Source organism: Dendrobium catenatum, unplaced genomic scaffold, assembly GCF_001605985.2.
Source record: "Dendrobium catenatum unplaced genomic scaffold, ASM160598v2 fragScaff_scaffold_1497, whole genome shotgun sequence".
Classification (NCBI taxonomy): domain Eukaryota; kingdom Viridiplantae; phylum Streptophyta; class Magnoliopsida; order Asparagales; family Orchidaceae; genus Dendrobium; species Dendrobium catenatum.
The window spans coordinates 860966-888145 of record NW_021319959.1 but is presented as its reverse complement, the minus strand read 5'-3'; the positions used below and the strand labels follow the sequence as shown (position 1 = coordinate 888145).

The 27180-nt window shown below is 37.4% G+C and overlaps 1 protein-coding gene across 2 annotated transcripts in view; it reads right to left on the bottom strand.

Moving 5' to 3' along the window:
* LOC110106049 overlaps nucleotides 1–27180 on the bottom strand; it is a 52856-nt gene that overhangs the window by 17938 nt on the left and 7738 nt on the right. The window contains exons 2-7 of one of the 2 annotated variants that reach the window (XM_020835777.2): nucleotides 23790–23889; nucleotides 20113–20446; nucleotides 16244–16356; nucleotides 5065–5199; nucleotides 4886–4979; nucleotides 4670–4762 (exon numbers count right to left, since the gene is read on the bottom strand). In XM_020835777.2, coding sequence (XP_020691436.1) covers nucleotides 4670–4762; nucleotides 4886–4979; nucleotides 5065–5199; nucleotides 16244–16356; nucleotides 20113–20446; nucleotides 23790–23889 — 869 coding nt within the window. The remainder of the gene's footprint in view (nucleotides 1–4669; nucleotides 4763–4885; nucleotides 4980–5064; nucleotides 5200–16243; nucleotides 16357–20112; nucleotides 20447–23789; nucleotides 23890–27180) is intronic. The other variant, XM_028700372.1, reaches the window with a different exon arrangement.

The following is a 27180-nucleotide window of genomic DNA, read 5'->3' as shown; positions in this document are numbered from 1 at the left end:
GGTGAGGCCAAAGGGCATCACTAGGAACTCATAGTGGCCCTCATGGGTTCTAAAAGCGGTCTTGGGTACATCGTCTTTCTTCATTCGAATCTGATGATATCCTGATTTCAAGTCGATCTTGCTGAAGATCACTCTCCCACTCAATTCATCTAACAGCTCGTCAATCACTGGTATAGGAAACTTATCAGGTACAGTTTCCTTATTGAGTACGCCGTAGTCTACACAGAACCGCCAGCTGCCATCCTTCTTCTTCACCAATAGAACATGACTAGAGAACGGGCTAGTGCTGGGCCCGATGATCCCTTCTTCCAGCATTTCTCTGATCAGCTTTTCTATTTCGTCTTTCTGAAACTGAGGGTAACGGTAAGGTTGTACACTGACAGGTGACACTCCCTCCCTCAATGTGATGGCATGCTCCTGCTCTCTAGGTGGTGGCAACCTTAGAGGTGGTTGAAAAACCTTATAGAATTCCTGGATCAAAGGCTGTACAGAGAGGGGTATGTCTCCCCCTTCCTCACAACTCACTCCCTCCAATCTGTGTAATTCCACCAAATAGCCTTCCCCCTTCTCCTGAATTGTCTTGATTAGGGATTTAAGAGAAACCCCTGCCTTGGTCAGCCCCGCATCACCTTGAATCACCCTCAGAGTACCCCAATTGAGCTTGGTTTCTCCCAAGGTCTACAACCACTTCATCCCTAGGATGACATCCGTATTCCCCAATTCTAGGGGAAGGAAGTCTTCCTTCACTTGGATACCTTGGATCTTCAACACCACCCCTCTACAGACTCCTCTTCCCATTTCTACCTTCCCCGTGCCCATCATCACCCCATATCCTCCTGTATCTACTAACTCCATCCACAGCAGCTCCACAATCTGGGTGGAAATGAAATTGTGGGTTGCCCCACTATCGATCAAAACCACAACTTCACGGTCAGCTATCTCTCTTTTCACCTTCATAGTGTGACTCGGAGTGAATCTCACTACGGAGTTAAGAGAGACTTCTGCCACATCCAGATTAAGCTTTTTCTCCTCCACCTCAGAACCGCTCTCCCTTCCCTCTTCATCTTCCTCGTCTTCACAAACGAGGAGAACTTGAAGAGTTCGATCCTTGCACTTATGCCCTGGCATGTATTTCCCTCTTCTCTTGTATTTCCTTCTCAGTAAGTTTCTTGAACTGCCCCCCATTTCCTCCTGTTGTTTTTTCCTTCGGAACTTCTTTCATCCCACCTGTAGACGCTCCCTTGGAGGCTAGGTGGGTAGTTGTCCACCTGTAAGTGCCTCCTGAGCTGCTATTCCTAGCTCCCTTCACCATATTCTTTTGATTTTCTACCAGCTGTGCAAGCTTCATGGCCTCCCCCAGGTCCCTGGGCATCAGGACCTGCACCACTGCTCTAACATCTGCCTTTAACCCCTTCATGAAATTCCCCTCCAGCATGATATCGGACAAGCGCTCTACCCTGCTGGACAAATGCTCAAATCTCTCTCGGTAATCTGCCACAGACCCCTCCTGCACTAGGGCAAAGAACTGCTCGTAGAAGTCTCATCCACAGTCGGTTTGGAAACGCTCCATCAAACTGTCCTTGAATTCTTCCCAGCTCCGAATGGGTCTCCTCTGATCTCTCCACTGGTACCAAGAGAGAGTCTTCCCTTCCAGACATAAGCCCGCTGCTGATAATTTCTCCTCATCCGTTAAGCCATTAACGGCAAAGCACCTATCCACTTTATAAATCCACCCATAGGCGTCCTCCCCTTCAAAAATGGACATTTTTAATTTCCTCACCTTCTGATCCCCTCCATTTCCCCTTAATCCTCCATAATTTCCCCTCTCCCATGTGCCTTGGCCCCCCCATGTCTCCCGTTCTTCCCTGGCTCTACCATGCCCCAATCCCCCTTCAAGATCCCCTCTCCGATCGTCAAAAAAAGCCCCCTGAAGTCCATAATAACCCCCCCCCCCACCCCCCGGTGCTCCCAACCAGCACCTCTTAGCTCCATGGCCCTGCCTTTCCCGAATATCAAGTGGACCCCACCCCCTCCTCTCTCCTAAGTGCCGCCGGCCCCCTCCTGCTGTAAACAAATTGAACCAGCCCATGGGACTGGGCCAGCTGGTTCGGTCTAACAGGCGACAAGCAATTAAAATAGTCCACAATAACCAATCATAAAAGGCAACAATGGAAAGTAATTAATAACGATAACAATGACACCTACGCATGGACAACAAGGCAAAATACAACAATGGGACAATTGCAATAGAAATCAATGGAAATAACAATTTATAACCAGCCAATGACTTTAAACCTCATAGGTGTTGATGAGAATTCAATGGGCATAGTTCAAACCATGCAGTAACAAATTAGACTTGATAGACTTATCAAAATACCAGAGAGCCATATTGTTTGTAAACAAATCGATATCATTGGCATGCTTTTACACTTGAACTAAGAAATAAAAATTAAGATTATCATTTCAAAAACTCCAAGGGATGAGCTACGATTATTCTTAGCTCACAAATATAAAGATAAAGCTAATCATCTCCTATTGTCGAACTCACACATGCACACTTCCAATGGCTTAATTTTAAACCAAAAGACCAAGTTGAGATCAAGTTGGATGTCTCTCCATTTCGACAAGCTTAAGGGCTAAACTGATCAAATTATTAGTTCAACAGACCAAAGGATAGAGCTTATCATATATATTTCACATGCTCTTGGAACATAGCGTACACTAGCATATACTAAATCCGAGGATTGGATCAAGTTCTTCCTAGCAAACAAACCGAGGGTTACATTGACTGTGGATTTGAGAAGCCATAGTGACATAATGCAACCATGTAAATGTACACATATTAGTCCAATATGATTAAAGATTACATAGGCAATGTTAAGAATTCCCATGAGTGCCAAATTCATAGGGACAAAACATCTTGGTTTAATGAAAGTTAAGGCACCAACATGATCAATCCCATAGGGGCGCCCATTTTCATCAAGGTGTCGATTTATCCTCATTGCTATTAATTATTTCTCTAAGTAAGCTAAAGATAATTCCTCTAAAGGATGCCAAGAGAAACAAAATGATGCAATTCTTCCAAGATCACATCATATGTAGATTTTGAATCCTAAATTGGAATATATCAAACAAATGTACGGCCCTTAAGAGAGCTAAAAATGATAAATTCATGAAGCGCTAAAAGATAGATTGGTATTATTCCTTAATATATAATAGAAAAACTAATAATATGATTGAGGAATTCAATAAGACCCGAGTAAATTAAAAATAAAAGAAGAAATTCTATCCAAAAATGAAGTAGTTTGTCTTGACAAACAAACAAAAGCTCTGAGTCTATACCTCCACATATAAACTGTGATGCTGCTCACTCCATGCTTGTGTTTAGGACAATCAAAGTTGAGCTACCTTCACTTCAAATGGACTCACGCAAGAAGAAATCCAGCAAACTCCAGAAGAATTTGAAGCCCCAAACAAACTTAGGCTTCAAGCCAAACTAAAGTTAAAAAGCCACAAGGCAAGGCAACGAGGAACCAGCTCCTATGATTTTCCCTACAACCCTCAAAGTCTGTGAACTAGTCCTTGCGCCATGCAGATATAAAATTCCTTATCAACATATTAATAGTAAATTCAACCCGATTTGAAAGGGCTCTTCATATTTTAAAGATATATAGAGGAACATATAGGTTTGTCAATACAAAGAGTGAGATTTCTTAATCTTGTAAAATAAAAAACCTTGAAAGTTGAAAGCCAAATTATTTCTAATATTAATTGAATTCAACACAACAATAGTTGACCAAATCTAAACAAGGAGTTAAAATATTGGAGAGCGTAGCCCATTCTCAATAAGATCAACATCATAGGCATATTTTACACATGAGATGAACCAGGAACAAAACTAAGAATCAATGCACATGAATTGCATTCCCAATGGACAAGTCCTTCAAATTTCCGTCATTAGGAGTAGCTTCAAGCATAAGATCAAGGCTATTCATCCTTTTCAACATCATTAGAACTAGAAATACATACCATTTCATGCACTTACAAGATCATGTGATCATACATTGCATGAATGGTGAATTTCTTGATGCAAAGCATAGATGATGGGAAATTTGTGATTTCTTAGTATAATATATCTCAAACTATTTTCAAATACATAGGAGATCAAGTGATTTGAGAATTGGAAATATATGAGAAGAATAAATAATCTAAAAACAATTGATTGGAATGAGAAAGAATTGGTATTGTTTCCCATATTTGAGAAAAGAAAAAAAATTCCACCATATAGAGTCAAACTTCAAGATGATTGAAAACAAGAGAAAAAAGATAGTTGGACAACATTCCCTATTTAACAATACAGCAGATGGACAAGTGCGTGCTCACGCATATGTAATAAGGAGAAATATAGACAGGTTCTAACTCTCACACAGGGACACACATAAGGTCATTGATTTTCATGTGCTTGATGTTTGAGTTGACAGAGCACCACTTCAACAGAATGATTTCTGACCCATGGTCATTTAAAAGAAACATAACCTCTTTCATGGTCAATGACACAAAAACTAGATTCTATAAGCATGCATGAAATATGATAAATCGTGAACACAACAATTAAATAATGACAGGTTCTTTGAAATACAAAATCTTAACAGTTCAAGTAACCATGTACCTTTAATTTTTCCATTTGTACAAGCTTCAGAAGAAGAGAGGAGTAACTTCCCATTGTTCGAGTTGCTAGAAATACTCTGGTGAAGAGACAGCCCTAGATGCAACGACAAAAGAGAAAACATCATTAACAACAGTAAAATATATTTTACTGATAAATATGGCTCCTGAATAAGTGAACACACTACCAATGTAACATAGTTTCCTGCATGTATCAAACCTGATAAAAACTTTATGCAACTGATAACAGTATCAACAAAGGATAAAGGCACTCCACCAGAGTTCAATTTTGCCTTCATTTTAAGCAAGTAGTTCTGTTATAAGAATTGGAATATTGATATGAATCCACAGAAAAGATAAAAACAAAAGAGCTAAAAATCATTATTTAATAAAACCAACCTGATTGTCTTCACTCATAAAAGTGGCATTCTCCATGATCTTCAAAGACTTGAGGAGAAGGACAACACTTTCAAGGGAAGCACTATCACAATCTTTTGAAGCTAAAACTGAAGCAGATTTCTTTTTAAACCAACTCTGCAAAGTCAATTTTACTATTTTGTCACATATTTTTTAATATTAGATATTCAACTCAGAAATTTAAAATAGAAAAATGCCAAGATTTGTTTTTAGTCATGGGTAATAGTCCATATGAATGAAGTTCAAGAATAACTAGAGATAGAATGGTACAAAAACAAATACACTGAACAAAACATCAGGCTAAATTAGGTTGAAAGTCACGCTAAAAATTCCTATGTGAATTTGTTCATTTCAGCAACAATTTCAAAAAATTGGAACAAAATGTCAATATTTATATGTAATATTGTAACGTAGTTGTAACAATGGCAAATTAACTGAAGAAAAAAATTAAGGATGAACAAAATGTACATCCTCATGGTGTAGGGACGAGCTTTATGTTGATCCATTTTTTTAAACTTTCTACCAGAGAAGATTCTGAACTTCAAATAAGACTTTTTATGTTAGTGGCATCAATATCAATGTTACTCTGATCATGTAATACTTTTTTCCAATTTTTTAAATGGTGCAAATCAGTACTTTGTGTCGTACCTCTCCATTTTCTTTACAATTGGCATCGTGGATTAGTAAAGGCAAAGGGACAAGAGTTTATCAAATGATGGTGAAGCCACAGTTTATAACCATAAAAATAGTAGAAAATAAAAGCATGCAATCAGGATATTTGTCATCTTAGGAGAGATGAAGGTCCTAAAGAAGCGGCAACTTCAATGGAAGTTTTATGGTAGATGGCATCAAGATCCAGTCTCTTGGCTTAGGTTGATCTTACCACCCTATTTCCTGTCCTCACCAATACAAGATTGCTAATGTAAGCTCGAAAGCATAAGCTTGAACAAATCTATGCTTTATCACCAACTACATCAACTCCTTTATGAGGCCCCATGATAGACTAGAGAGAGGACGTAGAGATAAGAAAAAAGGGAAGCGACTTACATTTTTGTTCTCAAATAATGTATCTAGCAAAGGGAGGACATTCATGATATGCGTTTCAAATGTGAGGGAACAAAGAAAAATGACTAAAAAAATATGGACCAACATAAACTGCATCCTATGGAGGAGGAATGTCCCCACCCTCCTCCAATCATATCCCCTCCAGCCTTTGCAACTACACAAGGAAACCTTCCCCCATCTCATGTATGTTTCTCACCATGATTTTTAATAACACCATGGCTTTAGATAGTCCTGCATCTCCCCTGATCACTACACTTCTCCCCTCCACCACCAGCTCCATTTTCAATGCTCCCCAGTTGACCTTAATGTTCCTCAAGGTCTGTAACCACTTCATCCCCATGATGACTTCAGTGCTCCCTAGCTCCAATGAAAGAAAATCTTCCCTCACTTGAACCCCCTGTATGGTCATCACTACTCCCCTACAGATCCCTCGACCCGTCTCCATTTTCTCGTTCTCATCATCACTCCATAACAACCTGTCTCCACCAATGTTACCCCAAATTAGTCCATGACCTGGTTAGAAATGAAATTGTGACTAGCTCCGCTATCAATCAACACCACCACCTCCCTGTCTGTTATTTCCCCATTGACCTTCCTGGTATGACTTGGGGTGAATCATGCCACTTAGTTCAAGGAGACCTCTGCCGCATCAAGATGCAGCTTGTCCTCCTCCTCTTCCCCATTCTCCTTCCCACCTCCCTTAGTTTTCTTGTCATCACGGACGGTGAGAACCTGAAGAGTTTGGTCCCTGCACCTATGCCATGGAGTATACTTCTCATCACATCGGAAACATAATCCCTATGCCCTCTTCTCTTGCATCTCCCTCTCCGTTAGCCTTTTGAAGTTCCCCCCACTTCTTCTATGGGCTTCTCCCTTAGGGTCTCACGAACAGTGCCCGATGAAGGAATTTTTATTGCCTCGGGTTACCTGATGCAACGCTACGTTCGGTATGGCTTAAAGACGCGACACCTGGCAGCTGCCTTTACTCGTAACCCGACCCGACGAAGATTGGGTATATTGCACGTGTGAAATTTAAATTTGATGGCCAGAGCAGCGGACCCAAAAAATATCCCGCGGACCCGAAAATGACGTATAATTTTCAAACAAAGATTACCGTCTTTCACTTCAGTCATCATTTTGTTGCATATACTTCATCTTCTTCCATCAGTGTTTCTTCTTCTTGCGATCCTTCTTCTTCTTTCAAATTTCAAGGTCTTCGTATTTTCATCTCCTTCCAAGTTCCAAGCTCTCACTATTTGTGTTTACAATGCCACATGTTAGTTCTTTTTTTATAAACAATGCATCCTCTTCTTCCTTTTAAATGTTTAGGGTTAGGTTTTACCAAGTTAAACTCCTATACCTGCTCCGGCAGATTTAAAAACTCATTACCGAGCGGTACCGAGCATTACTAACAGTCGATACTACTCGGTATTGGCCATTAATGGTTGGTATAAGCTTAGGTAAAAACTCTGACTGCTCGGTACCGAGCAGTACCGAGCTTTACTAACACTTGGTACAACTCGGTATTGACCATTAATGTTCCGTATAAGCTTAGCTAAAAGCTCGGTATTGCTCTGTACCGAGCAGTAACTGTTCTGTACATTCCTACAACTCGGTAAAGCTCGGTACTGCTCGGTACAGAGCAGTACCGAGCTTTTAGCTAAGCTTATACGAAACATTAATGGCCAGTACCGAGTGTTAGTAAAGCTCGGTACTGCTCGGTATCGAGCAGTCAGAGTTTTTACCTAAGCTTATACCAACCATTAATGGCCAATACCGAGCAGTATCGACTGTTAGTAATGCTCGATACCGCTCGGTAATGAGTTTTTAAATCTGCCGGAGCAGGTATAGGAGTTTAACTTGGTAAAACCTAAACCTAAACATTTAAAAGGAAGAAGAGGATGCATTGCTTATAAAAAAAGAACTAACATGTGGCATTGTAAACGCAAATAGTGAGAGCTTGGAACTTGGAAGGAGATGAAAATACGAAGACCTTGAAATTTGAAAGAAGAAGAAGGATCGCAAGAAGAAGAAACACTGATGGAAGAAGATGAAGTATATGCAACAAAATGATGACTGAAGTGAAAGACGGTAATCTTTGTTTGAAAATTATACGTCATTTTCGGGTCCGCGGGATATTTTTCAGGTCCGCTGCTCAGGCCATCAAATTTAAATTTCGCACGTGCAATATACCCAATCTTCATCGGGACGGGTTACGGGTAAAGGCAGCTGCCAGGTGTCGCGTCTTTAAGCCATACCAAACGTAGCGTTGCGTCAAGTAACCTGAGGCAATAAAAATTCCCGATGAAGGCCCCTTAGGTGCTAAGAGAGTGGTGGTCATCCTATAGGAGCCACCTAAACTGCTGCCTCTAGTTCCCCTCTCATGGTACTTTTGATCATCCACCAATTGAGCTAACTCCATAACCTCTCCCAAGTCACGTGGTCTCATGACTCTCACTGCTACCTGTATCTCTGATTTGCGCCCCTTCATGAAATTCTTCCCCAAAATAGTCTCAAACAGCCAATTGATAGGAAATACATAAATATTTCAAGTAAACCCTAACAAGCATGATGAAAACAACGAGAAATTTCACAAATTTAATGAAAAAATAGCAAAACAGTAGTTTTTTTATGGTAGAAATCAAATAACGGAAGAAAATAAGCAAGATACAATTGATCCTCAATTCGAGAGGAGGATTGTTCTCTCCCAATCCCTAGACGAATCTAAAGCCCAAGACACCAAGACAAAAACTCCAGAAATCAGCCACCAAAATAAAGCATAAGCCTAACCCTAAACAACCCCTACTATTAATACCTTAATTCCCTAATTCAAATTTTCCCTCCCATGCTTACCCCCCCCCTCTTCCTTTATTTGGCCCACTTGTTTGGCCGGAAACATCAAAGAAGGCGGCTTTTGTCTGCCTCCTATAAACAAGAGCTAGCCTTTGGGCTAGTTCAGGCTGAACCACTCCAACACCGATCCAGTCGACTCGCCAGGTACTAAAATCACTCGCGATATTTTGCCACCAAGCCTTCTTGTACTAGGGCAAAGAATTACTCATAGAATTCTCCTTCCATGTTGGTTCGAAAACGTTCCAATAAGCATTCTTTGAACTCCCTCCAGCTCCTTATGGGCCTTCTCATGTCTATCCACCGGTACCAAGCCAACGCCTTCCCTTTCCAAACATAGGTCAACTGCCATTAATTTCTTCTCATCCGTCAACCCATTAACGGCATAGTACCTCTCTACCTTGTATATTCACCCATGTGCATCCTTCCTTTCAAAGATGGGCATCTTCAATTTTTGGACCTTCGAATCTCCCCCATTTCCCCTGAATCCTCCATAATTTTCCCTTTCCCAAGTGGATGGCCCTCCCCAAGTGTCTCAATCCTCCATGCCGCATTCATACCCAAACCCTTCTTCCATCCCCCCCCTTTCTTTCATCAAATCAGCACCTCTTCGGCCATAATCCCCTTCTTTCCTTTCTCAATCAGCACTCCTTTGCCCATACCCCACAACTCTTCCCATATCTTCCACCCACAATCTCCACCTCATTTCCCTCCATACGAAATTGAGAATTTGTATTTTTTTTCTTTCTGGCCCTCTCGCCTCCGACACCGTTATTTGGTTGTGGAGATCAAACAACTTCTTCACCATGTCACGTAGGTCAAAGAATTGCTCCTCAATGTAGCAAATTTTTTACTCCACCGTTCTTTTGATTTAGTTCATCTCCCCCCTCAAGCCGTTCTTTCAAAGCATCCACCTTCTTAACCGCCATTAATACCCTAATTTTTGTTAGACAAATAAATTTAGAACCAAAAACTCACTATTTGGAAGAAAACAAAACTGCTACAGGAAAACGCCACAAGATAGCCCAAAATAGCCCGTAAAGTGGCTTTGATACCAATTTCATAGGAACGCTTGTAGTTTTCAAGCGAAACTTATCAATCTTGGGAAATCAGCGAGAAATCTCCACAAAACTCCAAGAAAAATCAGAAAAATAGATATTTTGTATTATTTGATGAAAGGAATCGAAAAATACCAAGATACAAGAGATCCTCTATTCAAGAGGAGGATGAATCTCTCCAAAACTCTCTAAATATCGCTAGAGCCCAAGAACACCAAAAGCACTTAGAAATAAGCCACAAAAAAGATATTCAAACCCTAATACAAACTTCTACTTTAAACAAATAACAAAATACTGCAAAAGGACTAAATAATAACCCCCATACAAACTTCATTAGATAGTGGACCCCACCCAAGGGGTGCTGGAATTTTATCCAACGGCACAGCAGGCTTGCGCCTGTTGTAATATCTGTGTCGGTCCAAGGGTTGGGCCAGCTGGACTGGTTCAAGCGTATCAGTATCTTCCTATTTCAATTGGGTCATATCAAGGGTCAATTTTAAGCTCATATCTTTTTGCTTTAGTCTCGAATTAGACATTTGCAAGAGCATATACCCCGTGTATGTTTTCTTTTCTGATGATATTATTTTTGTTGATAAGACTAGAGAGAGAGAGGGAGAGAGAGAGAGAGAGAGTTGAAGAAAAACTTGAATTATGAATATTAACATTAGAGACTAAAGGTTTTCATTTGAGTAGACCCAAAATCGAATATAGAACAATAATATCAAGCCTTTATCCCACTTTGGGGTGTTGGCAACATGAATATTTTTTCTCCACGGTGCTCTATTAAAAGTTAAATTTTCATTTAAATATAATAAAGAAAGGTCATTTCTATTAATTTTTAACCAAGTCTTTTAGGTCTACCTCCACCTTTCTCAACATAAGTCAAATCTAATAAATCTACTTTCCTAACCAAGTCATCAGAAGGCCACTGTTTCATGTGACCAAACCATCTAAAGCGACTCTCTAATCTTATCTTCCACTGGAGCTACTCCAACATTTTCACGTATATGCTCATTTCGTATATTATCTCTAAGAGTAGAGCCACTCATCGATCTGAGCATCCTCATCTCTATATCACTTAACTTAATATTATGCTTCTCTTTTAATGACCAACATTCTGCACCATAAATCTTTGCATGTCTAACCACCATCTTATAGAATTTTCCTTAAGTTGGAGGGGGGTTGTTCTATTACACAAGCTCGATGCATTCCTCCACTTCAACCATTTAACTTGAATTCTACTAATAATATCTCCATCTATTTTATCATCACTCTGAACAATTCACCCAAGATATCTAAAATATGTATTCTTATTAATGACTTAAACACAAAGTCACAATCCCCCCACAAGAACTATTATTACTAAAATTACACCCTATATATTCCGTTTTAGATCTATTCATATGAAAGCATGTAGACTCTAAGGTTGACCTCCATAATTCAAGTTTACCTTCAATTCCCTCTATAGTCTTATCAACAAGAAGAATATCATCAGCAAAAAGCATACACCAGGGTACAACCTCTTGCAAATGTCTAGTGAAAACATCCATGACTAAAGAAAAAATATATGGGCTTAAGGCAGATCCTTGATGTAATACAACTGAAATAGGAAAATACTTGGTCAAACCACCTAGTGTCTAAACATAAGTAACAACTCTTACATACATATCCTTAATGACTTGAAAATAAGTATTATTAACCCCTTTCTTTTCTAGAACCCTCGATAGCATTTCTCTTGGAACTTTATCATATGCTTTCTTTAAATCAATAAATATCATACGTAGATCCATCAAACCTCTCAATCAATATATAGCTTTCATATTAGACCTACCCGGCATGAATCCAATTTGATTTTGAAAAACATTAATATCACGTTGCAACCATTGCTCCATAAATCTCTCCCATAGTTTTAAAGTATGACACATTAACTTAACTCCCCTATAATTCACACAATCTTGTGCATTACCTTTATTCTTAAAAATAGAAATCAACACACTTATTCTCCACTCATCAAACATCTTTTTAGTCTTCAAAATAATATTAAAAGTTTAGTAAAGCAAGAAATTCCTTCATCTCCTAAGCATTTCCACACCTCTTAAGCATTTTCACACCTTTATTAGAATATCATCAGGTCCAACAACTTTTCCACTCATCATTTTCTTTAAAGCCTCTCTAACTTCGATTATAAAAGCACATTTGATCTTCATTCTTAATACACTTCACTTGAACTAATCCTTACTATTCTTATCTCTATATTTGACTAACTTATACATATATCTTTTGTACTCCTTAGTATCTAATATATTATATAAATCATTAAAAGCTAAAATCTTTGTATCGCATATTGCTTTCTTAAACTTCTTACAGACCTCTTTATAACTTTCTCAATTATCAGAATATTTACATCTAAATCATTTTTTATAATAAATCTTCTTATTTTTTATCTTTTTTTACATATTTTGATTTCACCACCAACTATTTTTACGATTAAGAGTTTTTCCTTTTGATACTTCAAACACATCTTTGGCAATATTTTTAATATCATTAGCTACTTTTTTTCACATAATATTAGCTTCCTCATGCACAAACAAAATCTTATGATCTATTATTTTACTCTAAAAAATAATTTTGTTAATATTCTTTAAATGCCCCAATCTAATCTTAGAACAACGTTTTACTTTATTTTTTATTTTCTGACCCTTCATTTTAAATTCCAAAACTAATAAGTGATGTCGGATACATAAACTTTCACTTAGAATAACTTTATAATCTTTACAATCTAAATGGTATATTTTTCTTATAAGAAAATAGTTAATCTGATTTTTACTATATATATTCTTATAAGTGAAGAGATGCTCATCTCTTTACTTAAATAAAGTATTAACAATTAAGAAGTCATAAGCTAAAATATATATAATATGGTCTTATCACCTTCATTAGTTACTCCAAACTCATAGCCACAATAAATATTTTTAAAACCATTTACCTCTCTACTAATATATACATTTAAATCTCCTCCAATAAATTTTTTTTCTTCAAGAGATATCTTTTATACTAATTCTTCAAGAGACATCTTTTGCATCAACAATAATTTTTAAAGATATAATTAAATTTTACAATATTATCTTTTAAACTCTTATCTACAATCACATATAACATTTCTAGTATGACTCTTACCAGAGTATCATAATTTAAATCTTAAACTATCAGTCTCCTTAGCCTTTTATCCAACTCATTTAATTTCTTAAATGTATAGAATATTTATTTTTCTTTGAATCATAATATCTATTAATTCTATTAATTTGTCTGTAAGGATACATATATTCCAAGTTTATATCTTAATTTTAGTTTCATAGACTAGCTTCTTTGCCCGCATCCGTCCATGATGTGGGAGTCATTGCCTATTTAACACTGTACTCAGGCGTCAGTGCAGCAGCCCTTGCACACTTATCACTGTATTTAGGTCATACAATGCGTCACTTCTAGGGAACGCCCTAACATTAACACAATCTAAAATTGAATACATGGAGTATAATTTTAGTGGCAATAAATCAAGTGAAAATTCATAAAATTCATTATAGAATTATCATTATCATTTTTTTTTTTGGGAGAATTATGTTTGATATAATTTAATTTTGCCTAAAAATGATTAAACAAATTATTAACTACAAATTTTAGATGATGAAGTTGAATTGAACAATTTTCTCTATGGAACTGATGATTGTTCCAAATTTAATGAATGTTATTATAGTCATTCATAATCATTACGAACTCAATATTGATCTAGTGCGTATTGTTCTGATTATTGTTCTCCCAAATATAGATAATATGAAAAATCAACATCAGCATTGTTAATAATATGAACAGCATTTCTTCATATTTACCATCATTTCACCGTGTGTATGTGGAACAACAACAGAAACATATTTGCAATTCTTCAGTTTAAACATGCACTACAAGTCCTTCCACAACCACAAGTTCAGATAGCCACACAACATCTACCTGATCCTTGCAAAACTGGATATGATCAATCAAGGATGTACATGAAGATAACCTTGGCTCTATAAATGAGTATTCAAATAATAATGATAATCAAATGATTGAAATTGACCTCAAGTCAAGGCTCAAATCTTCTACAACGATTGGGATCAAGCCTGAGTCTGTACCATTTACATAAATCATTGTTGCGTCAAAGACATTAGAAATGGCACTACAAAATCATCCAAAAGTGATGCAAGCAAAACTAGAAAAGAGAGACAAATTGGAGAACACTAGGGCAATACTTAAAACCAAACTCGATTCAATTGAAGCTTGCAAACATCCAAACAAACTTAGGAAAAAAAAAGCCAAATCGAACGAAAACAAAATAAAAATATAAAAACACTATCCTCAGTATAACCTTCTAGCGGTCTCCTCACATGCAACGAAAGTAGGAATTTAAGAAAATTGTGCTTAGGCTTGCAAACCAATGGTCCTCCACTGCAAAAGAGTCCAACGTCCTTTCTAAACTCCTCCGGCAAATGTCTCCAAATTTCAGTCAACATATACTTCCAAAGCTCAAGAAGAATGATACAAATGGAGTGGAACTTGCGTAGAGATGAAGAGATTAGAAGCCAAGACAAAATAGAGAGGAAAGGGGGATGGAACAAGCTCTCAAGCTTTTCCAAGAAGAAACCCTCAGGTTTTTATAGAGTTTTTACTCACAATCATCAATAACATTTTTCATGCCAAAATATCTCCATTTTATAGGCAAAAGAGGGTAGTCTAATAGTCATTCCACCTCCAACCAAAACCAATCAGGTTTGGGGAAGTAAAAGGCTAAAAGACACCAAATAGAAGGCTAAAAGTCAGCAAAACGGCTGCAGCAAATAATGCATAGAAAACAGGGAACCAGATCACGGAAATCCCCACCCAGCAGCCCACGGGAAAGCAGCCAGCAGGAGACCCGAAAAGCCAGCACAGGAGGCCAAGCACCAGAGCACGGGAAACCAGCCAGCACAGGAAACAAAGGGGCCAAGCACGGAAAAACCAGCCAGCACAGGAAACCGAGAAGACAAAGGGAACGAGAAGAGGCAAGTCCACTCCAAAATGAATCCAAGAAATATTATCATACCTAATTGAATTAATGAGCTAGGATGAGCAATTAATCTCCAATCATTGAGCTAAATTTCAGCTCAAGCATTTATGAGTTAACACCAAGTAGAATCCAACATTTTTTTAGCTCCTCACCAAGCAACCAAGGCCCACCCGAGAGCAGCCACTACACCAAAACAGAAATCAGCAAGCAGCCCAAGGACGAAGTGGACCCAAAAGCAAGCAAACCCATGGGCTCACCATGCCAAACACCTTCCTACCATGATCATTGGAAGCCCAACCATCATAGGATAGCATAAATAAAAATAAAACACAACTAATATTGTTCAAAATACAATAAAACATAAATAAACCAAAATAACTGAATGCATCAAAAAGTGACAGCAGCAGGTGTTCTTACCGTTAAGTTCTCACATTAGAGATGTAATAGTTTATACATATACCGGACTAGCACAACAGACTCAAAGTATCATGCAAACAAACAGGCTAAGACCGAGTTGTCTTGGCATCAAAAAGTTATAATTTCGACTAACGAAAATTGCCTGGAAAAATGAAAGGAAAGGTTCAAACATTGAGTAATCAGTTGTACCCAAGAAATACGAGTCTATCAAGTAAGGTAGAATTGGAGATTTAACTGCTGCTCAAAAGTTGATGAGAGTTCAATGACAAGCAACTTCCCGGCATAAATCTTAAGAAAATTAAATTAATATCACCAAGAGGATAAAAGTTATATCTCGAAAATCAAGTATTAGAAGAAAATGACAGTGAACATATGTTTTCAAGGGATCTATAGAAGAAAAGTTAATTTGAAATTGATGTGCTGTTAATAGCATTTCGTAGACGAAGTGGGTTTCTGCTTTACAATGTCAATCAAAACACTGGTGTAGTCATAAGCACTTCATTCTAGGAATTCTCTAAAAAAATGAAACATTAACTTATTTACTCTTAAACTATAATTAAATATGGAAGGTATATTTTGCAACAAAGTATTAACCGTTGATAACAAAAAAGAAGCACAAAATGCAATTCTTATATTAGAACTTCCAGTTAAAACAGTATATAGTAGCCATAGTCAATACAATCATAAGGCTAACCTCCAAGGTAAAATGACAATTAGTGACAACATCAAATATTGCATCTAGTCCTTTAAGCTCCCTGAAAGTTTCCTTAAAATCTCCCCAAACATTTCCCTTCATTTCAGTTGTATCTGAATGAGATCCATGAAAAGCAAATTTCACAAAATGAGCATTTGATAAATCAGAACTTCAGAAGGTACATAAATATTATACAGCCAAATTATTGATGAATGGAAGCAAATGACTGAAGTGTTGTTATATTAAGAAGGAGAAGCCTAAAATCCAAATGATGCAAGCCCGCCTTCTTACACTGCATTGAAGACATCTACTCTATAAACTCGATACATGATAATTATGAATGCAATATAGCTTTTCAGTGACATGTGGCGAATGATGGGTCAAATGACAACTACATTTCTCTATTTGAACTATATAAACAATTACACTATAAATGATCTATTTTTTCAGTCCATAGATGCTCTAGGTTTTTAACATGAAGAAAAAGGACTTCCAGGAACCGTTCTATTCAAACTCAAATCTGTTATAACATTTCACATCACAGGTGAAAAGAAGTCAAAAATTAGAGCTATTCTTATAGTAAATTGGCAATCCCCGGGAGAAATGATGATGTAGAACTACGATGGATGCAATGATTTTGTAAGATTTTGCACGACCTTTGATTAGAGAAATAATAAATAAACCTACTAGCAAATAAAACGACGAATCAAAATGTAAAAAGGAGTCACTAGCGTTTAGGCTAAGTTGCACTTCAAGAGATTTGCATCATCAAAATATGGCAGGAAAATAACATCATGCATACGTGGTTGCGTTCAACGTAAATCCCTAGTTTAACAACAAGAATTAGAAACAAAGAAGTGCACTCAAATCCCTACGTTTACTAAGCTTGGCAGAAGTAGGCAGATGCGACCTTCGAGATTACAATCGATATCACGAAGAAAAGATTAGGCTTAGAAAATACAAGAAAAGTGGTGATTAGGAAACCTTCGTCAAGGATCGGGTGCGATCCTTCACTTGAGGATCTCAAGTTGTTCTTCAATAGCTTCGACTAAGGCGTCCAAGATATGTTCTATGTAATCCTCCACCGTATGGTCGATCCTCGGATTGACGTCGAAGAAGGTTGAATGGAGAATATGCACGAATCTGTGATCGTCGTAGGCAATCCCGTAATCAATGTCGGGGTCAGCGATCCATGTAGTACTTTGTAGGGGTGTCAATTTCGGGTCACGGGTCGGGTTCGGGTCGAACCCGAAACTGACCCGGCACTATTCGAGTCAACCCGAACCCGACCCGTTTTTGCAAACGGGTCAATTTTTGGGACCCCAACGCGACCCGCTGCGGGTTCGGGTCAACCCAACCCGACACGAATTTGCGCGATTTGGCTAAAGAAGTGCGTGAAAATAGCTGGCGATTGGCGAACAGACCGGCGGCGGACGTGACTGTTGGAGCCTGGCGAACCTTCGACTGCAAGTATGGCTAGCGAACGGACGACGGATCATTGCGTGGGACCTTCAACTGCTTTGCGAACGTGCGAGGGCAGCGGTCAGCCAATCAGGCGATCACCAGACGGCGGATCATTGTGCGGGAAACCTTCCGCTATTCCGGAATGCCCTATGGCGAGCTTAAGCCGCTTGACGCGGACTGGCAGGACGGCCAACCGCAGACGCGACGTCGCGCGACAACTCGAAATTCGGACCTGACGGACGACGCGATGGATGGATGCGGACGTGAATGACGCGAACCCAGGTCAAATCGGGTTGATTCCGGGTTTCCGGGTCAACCCGAACCCGAAATTTCCGTGTCGGGTTCGAGTCAGGTTTTTGGATCGTGTCCAATATTGACACCCCTAGTACTTTGCTTTTTTTAGATTGGCGAGTTGTTAATCAGCAAGGGAAGTCTCCTCCAATGGTGGTATGATGATTCAAACTAGTGGAAGTTGGTGGGCAGCAGGTTGGTCCTCTTAAAACAATATTATTGGGCATCAGGCTACTAGAATTCAAGAAGAATTACTGGAAATTTCTGGCTGCAGCTTTAGAGGGAAGAAGACCCAACGTCGGGCAGAATTTTGGGAGAGAATTGTAGAAGGAAATTAATATACCAGCCTTGGGAAGTTTCGGCCAGCAGAGAAATACGGAGATGGGCTCAATTCCAAATTAAAATAGGAGGTTTTGGAAAGATTTAAAGAAGTGGAATCATGAGGGGCCAGGTGGGGTGGGGGGTTTTGAAATCTTTCCAAGAGAGATTGGGTATTTTAGGAAATAAATCCTTAGGATTAATTAGAGAGGTGCCCGGCGGCTTAATGACCAAGGAGGAGATTGGTGAGGGGATTTGGGTTACTTAATTAAGGTTTTAGGAATTAGGAAAGTGTTTAAATAAATCCAATTTGAATTTGAAATTCAAATGGATTTGATTTAAGAGCTTTCTTAAAATAAATTTGGTAAGTTAGGAAAGATTTTGAATTTCAAATTAGTTGTTTTGAATTCAAAATTATGTCCAAAATTTATCCAATTCTAAATTTGGGCATGATGCTTTGAGCGAGAAAAGGGAGGGAAGTGGGTAGAAGGGCCGGTGGGTGGGGCTTGGTCGTGGGGGATGAAGAGGGGTTAATGGAGGTGGAGCTTTGTGTGGTCGGTGGCTTGAGGGATCCGGGAAGAGGAGGTTAGCGTCGGCAATAGGGTTGAGAAAGAAAGATAAAAAAAGAGATAAGAAGTCGAACCACGAACCCGACTTATCTAGGTTGGAGGGTGATGCACAAGTTTTCCCTCTCCTAGGGATCTCTCTCCATGATTCTTCAACTTTCACAAGAACACTCAAGTGCATAAATTTCTTCGATAAATCTTCATCAACCTCCAAAAAGAACAATGAGGGCTATATAAAGCCTCATACAAGAACTCAAAGACAAAAGACAATAATGCCCCTTGGGCTTACATACGACATCCCTTAATAAAAGGGTACAACGGGAAAACAAATAAAATGCGACAACATAAATAAGAAAATACATAAAATAAATCAAAAATACAATGACTCAATCGTGGCCGTAGATCGGTGGCCACGTCTCTGATAAACCTTCCATAATCTGATGTCCCCATCAAATGATTGGTCTATAAAATATATTGAACCTATAAACCCCTTTCCATCGTGCAGGTAAGCCCATGCCCTTACCAACATGGGTTTCTGTTATGCATGAATAGCTTGGGAAGTAAAAAGCATGTAAGACAATTCTTAGAATATTTATAAAGCCGTATATCCTGCCTCATTACAATGTAAGATAATATAATTGCAAGATTCTAATTCCAAAGCTATTTGTGAATGATCAAACTTCCACCCTATCGTGTAAAACAACATGCCGTCAGAATGGAAAAAAGGGTGTTTCCACATGCACCCAAACTTCAATAGGCGCAAATTTATTCCAAAAGAGACATTTAACTTTTTCATTGATTTTTTTCCATTCAGCATAAAATTCTTAGAAAATATTAGAAATGACATTTCTTTATTAGACTTAAATGGTAATTTGACTCTTAACAGGACACAATGGAGAAAAAAGATTCATGTAGCCAACCCCGCATAATGGGATAAAGATTTAATGATGATGATGTTGTTGTTGTAATCAAGCATAAAGTTTATTGGAATAAGAGAAAAAATTGAACGTAAGCACCCAAAGGAACTATACGTGGCAGTCACTCGACCACAGTTGAGCATTATTAGAAAGAAGCATCCATAGATGTGCCAAAATATGATAAAGGAATTATTGCAGGCAATGGAATAGATATAAATCTCTTTGAGCCATTCCAAGTTTGTCATGGTAACAAAACAATGCTGACCAACTGATCTGCTATGTCAGGGTTGATGATCAAGCATGAATGGCTCACCTTCAAAAGAAACCGAAGATAAGCAAGCTTTCTCCATAATCAATAAAGCTATCCATTTTGAGCTCAACTCTGGTATTTTCATTCCATCATCATTGTCACTGCCAGTTTGGATCTCATTACAACTCAAAAGAAGTTCTTTGACTTTTGAAATTATAGCTCTACACGTAGAGTCAACTCCTTTATTTGCACTGTCCACGGTTTGAGGCTTAGGTATTTCTAATAGGTCTAGGCCAATATTCATTGTCTTCTTCTCGACACTTTCCATAGGTGTACTCAATAGCTTAAGAAGAAAATGTACACAAGTTGGGGAATCAAGAAGAGAATGATCTTCAACCTGAAAGCAAAGCAGAGTAGGAAATAAAATGGTAGGATCACATTATATCTTATTATTAAACCATAATTCCAAGACATGTCTTCAAAAAGGCTTGATATACCTAAAGAGAGCAAATGTTGAAATTTTCCAACATGCAAGAAAGCCAAAAGAAGCTAGATCCAGAGCAAAAATAAGTATCAGGCTCTCTAGGGTGGCATAAAGATTATAAATATCCTAAGAGAAAAGAATCAAAATGTTCCCCCAACTCTTTATGAAAGATCAAAATGATCCCCAACTATATTAAACGATCTTTTTGGTCCCTGGAGTTTTTAAAAAAAAATCAAAATAGTCTCATTGTGGGACTATTTTGGTTCCTCTTTAAGAAGTTGAGGGACCAAAATAGTCCTTTAATATAGTTATGGACTAGTTTAGTATTTCATAAAGAATCAGGGGACAATTTTGATTCTTTTCTCAATATCTTAACAAAGCAATTCACTTCTTATTAAAAAAAAAAACCTCAAAAATAGCATGTCTGATGATCTACGGGAAATAAAAAATATAGTTGCATACATAGCTCCAAAAGTTGATGAATCTCCATTAGGAAAATAAAATATTTATTAATATATATAACACCTTGCGCAGTAAAAATGCGCATACAATGAGGATTTAAAAAATTTATGCCAAATGACTGGGAAATAGTTAACAACAAAATATACATCTCATGCAATGAAAATGAATAGACCACAATGATTCATAAAGCTGATCCAAATAGTCACGATAATGCTAATGATACAACTGAGATGGACTTTTTGCTAATGCAAATATAAAATGGGATGCAAAAAATCATGCAATTACACCGAAGTTCATAGATCACAAACTCTTAATTTAGACAATTACTCATTACTAGAGATGAAAACCAAAAAGCATGGAGAAATTTGATGCAAAAGATAATTAAATATCCATCTGCTAGAAACAGCTCAGGATATTCATGACAATGAAAACCAGACAATCAATTAAAATCATGCGTTCAAATAAATCAAATAGTATCCAATTTGAAAAAAAAAATCAAGCGACAAATATTAAGATTTTAGAAAATGGAGAAGAAGTAGAAGGAAAAGAAATTACCAAATAAAGTATCCCACTTGTAAAAGAAGATATCCTCTCCCAGAAATCTTTTACATTAGTATTAGGAGAAGACTTAAAAGAAAATTGAACATCCAAACATAAATTGTTCAAAATACTTGGTTGAGGTTTTACATGCCTCAGATCTCCCTATTATTTGCTTCATTTTAGGCGGCTTATGTTTTTTCTATTTTGCCATCATAACTTCTTAAAAGCTACTTCCTAAATCACTATTTATAGTTATACTATACTTTTCTAAAACAATTTTTGGGGGAAAAAAAGAAATAGTTGTAGAACACACTAAGCCAGCTACTCCAAAATAGTTGTAGAAAGATTCCTATACAAACTTCAGGAGTTTCTACATTCAAATTAGAAGGGCTCAGGTTTAGGTGATTCTTGAAATGGCTGACCCCTCCTACTCAACATACTCACCTCCACCACTCCGCCGTTATCCTAAGAATCTAATCCTTATTAGACATTACCTACAACATTTGGAAGCATTGGAAAATCTCTAAACAGGGCCTGCATCACAATCTCCTCCCAAAGTCAAGAGCTCAACTCCCCTCCCTCTATAAAGACCATTTGCAATTCAAAAATGAGAGGCTAATTATTACTAACAAGAAAAGGGTTGGTTAGCCTGAGCGTAAGAGCAAGAGCATGACTGTGGATGATATGGCAGATTTCAAGTAACCTCTCAAACTCTAATTACATCTCTGTAGCCTCCACAACTTAAAACATGCAACACTTCACCATGGCAGCTGCTAGGTTACATCTCGTAGCCCTTCCCATGGCACAAATCATATCAAACCCCACTATGATTCCCTATTGAAGTATGTCTCATGGTCTCCTAACACAAAAAATAATCCAATTCCAACTAAAAGTGTCATCCATTATGTTCAATCCCTATCCAGTCATCTTGAACTCTCGACGACAACTCCACAAGCTTTTTCATCAATAAGCAAGTTACAGATGCTTTCATCCGCCTCCAGCACCACTTGAACTCGCTGCATGCCAACCGCACTTTGCTCCATCTCAGGACCTCACTGGACCACTCAAACCCAACCAAAAGGTTCATTGTGGACTGGAGAGTATCTAGAGGCCATTAGCTACTTTTGCTAGCACCAAAAACAATGACAATTTCTCAAGTGCGAAGGCAAGATATTCAACGTGTCCCCTAACCTGAAGGCCAAAATTCAACGTGTTTAGAGGCCGAAGGCGAAGCTCTGCAAAAGTTGATACCAATTTATCAGCTAGTAAATGGACGTCGCCTAAGCTTGTGGATCCCATCGGATTAACAAAGAATTCAAATAAGAAGCATACAAGAGAGGATATATTCTATTTAGCCAATTAATTTGTGACACCTATAAACACTGGCTCCACACCCTAAAATGATTCCCAACTTAGCTTGCAGAGAAAAACTGGCTCTTTACTTGCAGCCAATTATTATTTTCTATTCAGAACAGTGAGGTTGTCTCCAAATAGGAAAAATAACAAGAAAATAATATCAAAACATGTATGGTATATTAAAACCAGTAAAAATGCACTGTGGCCTTCTTACAGAATGCAGCCCCAAAACCACAAGAACCAACTATTATCCGCTCAACAAATGCCTATGGAAGAGCAAACTAATAGGCCCAACAAAACAATAGTACCACGTATACCAGTCAATTGACCAAATCAAGAGATGCAAATTACAACCCACCCCGGGACTTCTCAAAATTGCAAAATGAATTATCCTGCCATTCAAAAAGGACATCTCAAATGAAGAAAAAAAAAATCTATATGAAATCAAAGGCATCCAAAATATCAAATGAAAGTAAGCTTAAAAACATAAGTTTAATAAAACTAATAGATTAAGAAAAGTACATAAGACTATCAAATCTAAACTAAAAAATATGTTCAAACATAGGCCTGTTGGCAGATCCAGTACTGATCTAAGTAAAAAAAATGTTATAATCGAATAAGCAATAATAGCATAATCCAAATCTAGCCAAGTTAATGCATTTTTGTTTGAAGCAGTGCTAAAGGGAGGTCTGAGAACGGTGAAATATCTTATAAGGACCTCAAACTACCATAGAAAAGAAAATAGACATTCAGCAACCTTGAGAAAAGTAAACCAGAAAAAACAGCAGCGTGAAAGTGCATGCAGAGCTTCAAAACTGATTGACAAATACATGATGCGGTAAACAATTTTGAAGGCGATGGCAGGAATATTTCCATAAAATTTATGATTAGATCTTACATCGCTGGCCAAAATGTAGAAAAGAGCTGCTGCACCAATGGAACACACGGTATCATCGAAGTTCAAGTCCAAAATTGCATCAACTATCATGTTGGCCATCCTGGAAGATAACAGAAGTTAAATGCATGCATCCGAGAATTTGACTTTTAATAGTACACAATGGAGAAAAAGGATTCATGTAGCCGACCCCACCTAGTGGGATAAAGGCTTGATGTTGTTGTTGTAATAAGGAGAACAAACAAATATTATCCACTAAAACTTTCAACGTGAAATGCATGTTACTATGACTGTAGGACATTAAAAACTTAGATTAGCCTATTTCTAAATATAAAGAACAAAAATTGCAATTATGTATATTAAACCTAAATATGAAATTTTCACACAAGAATCAGAACAGACATCCAACTAAAGGAATTTAGGATGCAGGATAACTCAATGATAAGATTTCCTAATGCAATTAATATGTGTAGTATGCATTCATGCACATAAAAATTGAGCATTCAAAGATCACAAGTTATCAATTAATCTAAAAACCCATTTCTTTAAACAAAAAATTGACGGTACAAGAATTTAAGACCAATTGATAATGAATTTATAGCAAAATTTTGAGAGTTTAGGAACTTCATGCTCTCAAAACTCAACATCAATTATGAAAATTTGCTCATATATTCAATAACAGTTGTAATTCCTCATTTTAATGAATTAAATTCATTGAGATAATAATCACATTATGATAAAAGCAAATATTTTACTTTTAGAAATCTTTTTGTTTCAACCTTAGTTGTAGTAGGTTCTCTTCCTAAATTTTATTTGCCCCTCCTGCTCGGGCAATAAATTCAAGCTTGACTACGTTTTGTTTCGGTAAATCTTAATAATCATTCATCAAGAATTGTTTTATATTCAAAGAAGTTATCTACATCTCATAATCAGCCACTAAAACATTTAAGATCAATGAATCAAGTATGTCATTGTCCATGTCAGAAATTTGACAGATGATTTTCAATAACATTATGGTTAAAGACACTACATTGTCTATCAAGATGATTCCCGTATCTTAACAGAATTAATATTCAAATAATAGGTTCTTCACTCCAATTGGAATCAATTTCAAGTTTAAATACATGGACTATATTGGTTCCAGTATGTCAACTTGTGCTTTCAGCATGTTAATGTCATCACACAATTAATTTAATTTATTCAAAACATTAGTCAAATAATTTTACAAAGCTATTATATTCAACTGGGAGAGTCATAAGAAAACTCCCTCGATCCTTGCATAGTTGATGTTGTTGACCTCCACATATGTAGCACGATCAATGCAAGTAACGGAGGCGATGATCTATTATTTTTGGTAAATAAGATATCCTTAGAACGAAGATCGGAGTGCTTCAATCATATTGAAATGATTAAAGCTTTGTCCGATTACAAAATGGATCATATCGATGCATTCAGGACATCAAATATACCAAATAAAAGTTGTTTATATGCGACTTGATCGAATGACAGTGTGTTAGTGGATGCGACGCTAGCAAAACACTATCCAAATGGCCTCCACTTGTTAAACAAGCTTCGTCGATGAGTTTAGAGCATCGAATCTGACCAAAGAGGGATCTCACGCAATCAAATTGAACAAAAGTAATCGACGGACTACGGACATACTCGATGTTTCCCAAATGTCGTCCGTTTGCAAAATAAATTTCTCCATTATGTTCGGAATGTTGAAAATACTAGAAAATGACGATCATATTGTCCGGATCCTTATATGAACGAAAATGCAAAATTGGCACATTACGAGGCGACAACGGCACATGAACTAGAACATAAAATAAAGGGCGAGCATTGATATATTATTTTATATAATTTAATTAATAATTATCATAAACTAATATATAAATATAGCAATTTAATATCATTTCTTATGCGTGTGTCCAAATTATTGAGATCTTTCAAATCATGTTATGAGCATTTCTTATTTTATAAAATAAAATTTAGTTTTATTCTTAAATAAATCGCCTGATAATAGTATCATATTATTTCTTAGATAATAAAAAAATGCCACTTCTGATATCTATTATCTAAAGCAATGCATATCCTTATTTAATTATATTTTCTTATTTCATTCCACCACTTGACCAACTCATGCTCTCACATATCTCTTCCTTCAACACATATCTTGCTATATATCTACAACCCAACACGTTTCCTGCATAATTCATATCCTCATCACACATGGCAATCCACCTGTTGGATCAAATGACATGCAAAGAGCCACATCTACCTTGATTTTATAAACTTCTGATCATATACTTCAACTTCATTCTAATCCTATACTCATTCCATCATATCCGCCTCTCCCGTTCTTCTTAGTTCGCAAGACTAAAAATTCCCACGTCCCCATTCCTCTTCTATTGTAGCTCTCAGCTCTTTCTTGCAAAGGCCTAACCTCAACTCCTATCTCCACCCAACCCGTACTCAACACTCGTGCATGCAAAGCCGCTGCCTCTTAAATATTTTCTGCACTTTGATAGCCTCAATACTTTTCTGCACTCTCTCTCTCTTTCTCTGTCTGTTTATATACAACAACAACATCAAGCCTTTATCCCACTACGTGGAGTCGGCTACATGAATCCTTTTTCTCCATTTGTCCTATTAAAAGACAAATTCTCATTTAAATCTAATAAAGAAAGGTCATTCCTAATATTTTCTAACCAAGTCTTTTTAGGTCTACCCCTACCTTTCTTAACATAAGTCAAATCTAATACCTCTACTCTCCTAACTGGGTCATCGGAAAGCCGCGGTTTTATGTGACCAAACTATCTAAGGCGACTCTCTCTAATCTTATCTTCTACTGGAGCTACTCCAACCTTTTCACGTATATGCTCATTTCGTATCTTATCTCTAAGGATAAAGCCACTCATCCACCTGAGCATCCTCATCTCTGTCACACTTAACTTAGTATTATGCTTCTCTTTTAATGGCCAACATTCGGCACCATAAAGCATTGCAGGCCTCACTACCATCTTATAGAATTTTCCCTTAAGTTTGAGGGGTACATTTCTATCACATAACAAGCCCGATGCATTCCTCCACTTCAACCATCCAACTTGAATTCTGCTGATAATATCTCCATCTATTTCACCATCACTCTTATTAATGACTTGATCGCCCAAAGTCACAATCCCCTCACTAGGTCTATTACTACTAAAATTACACTCCATATATTCTGTTTTAGATCTACTCAAGCGAAAACCTTTAGACTCTAAGGTTGACCTCCATAATTCAAGTTTACCTTCAACTCCCTCACTAGTCTTATCAATAAGAAGAATATCATCAGCAAAAAGCATACACCATGGTATATCCTCTTGCAAATGTCTAGTGAGAACATCCATTA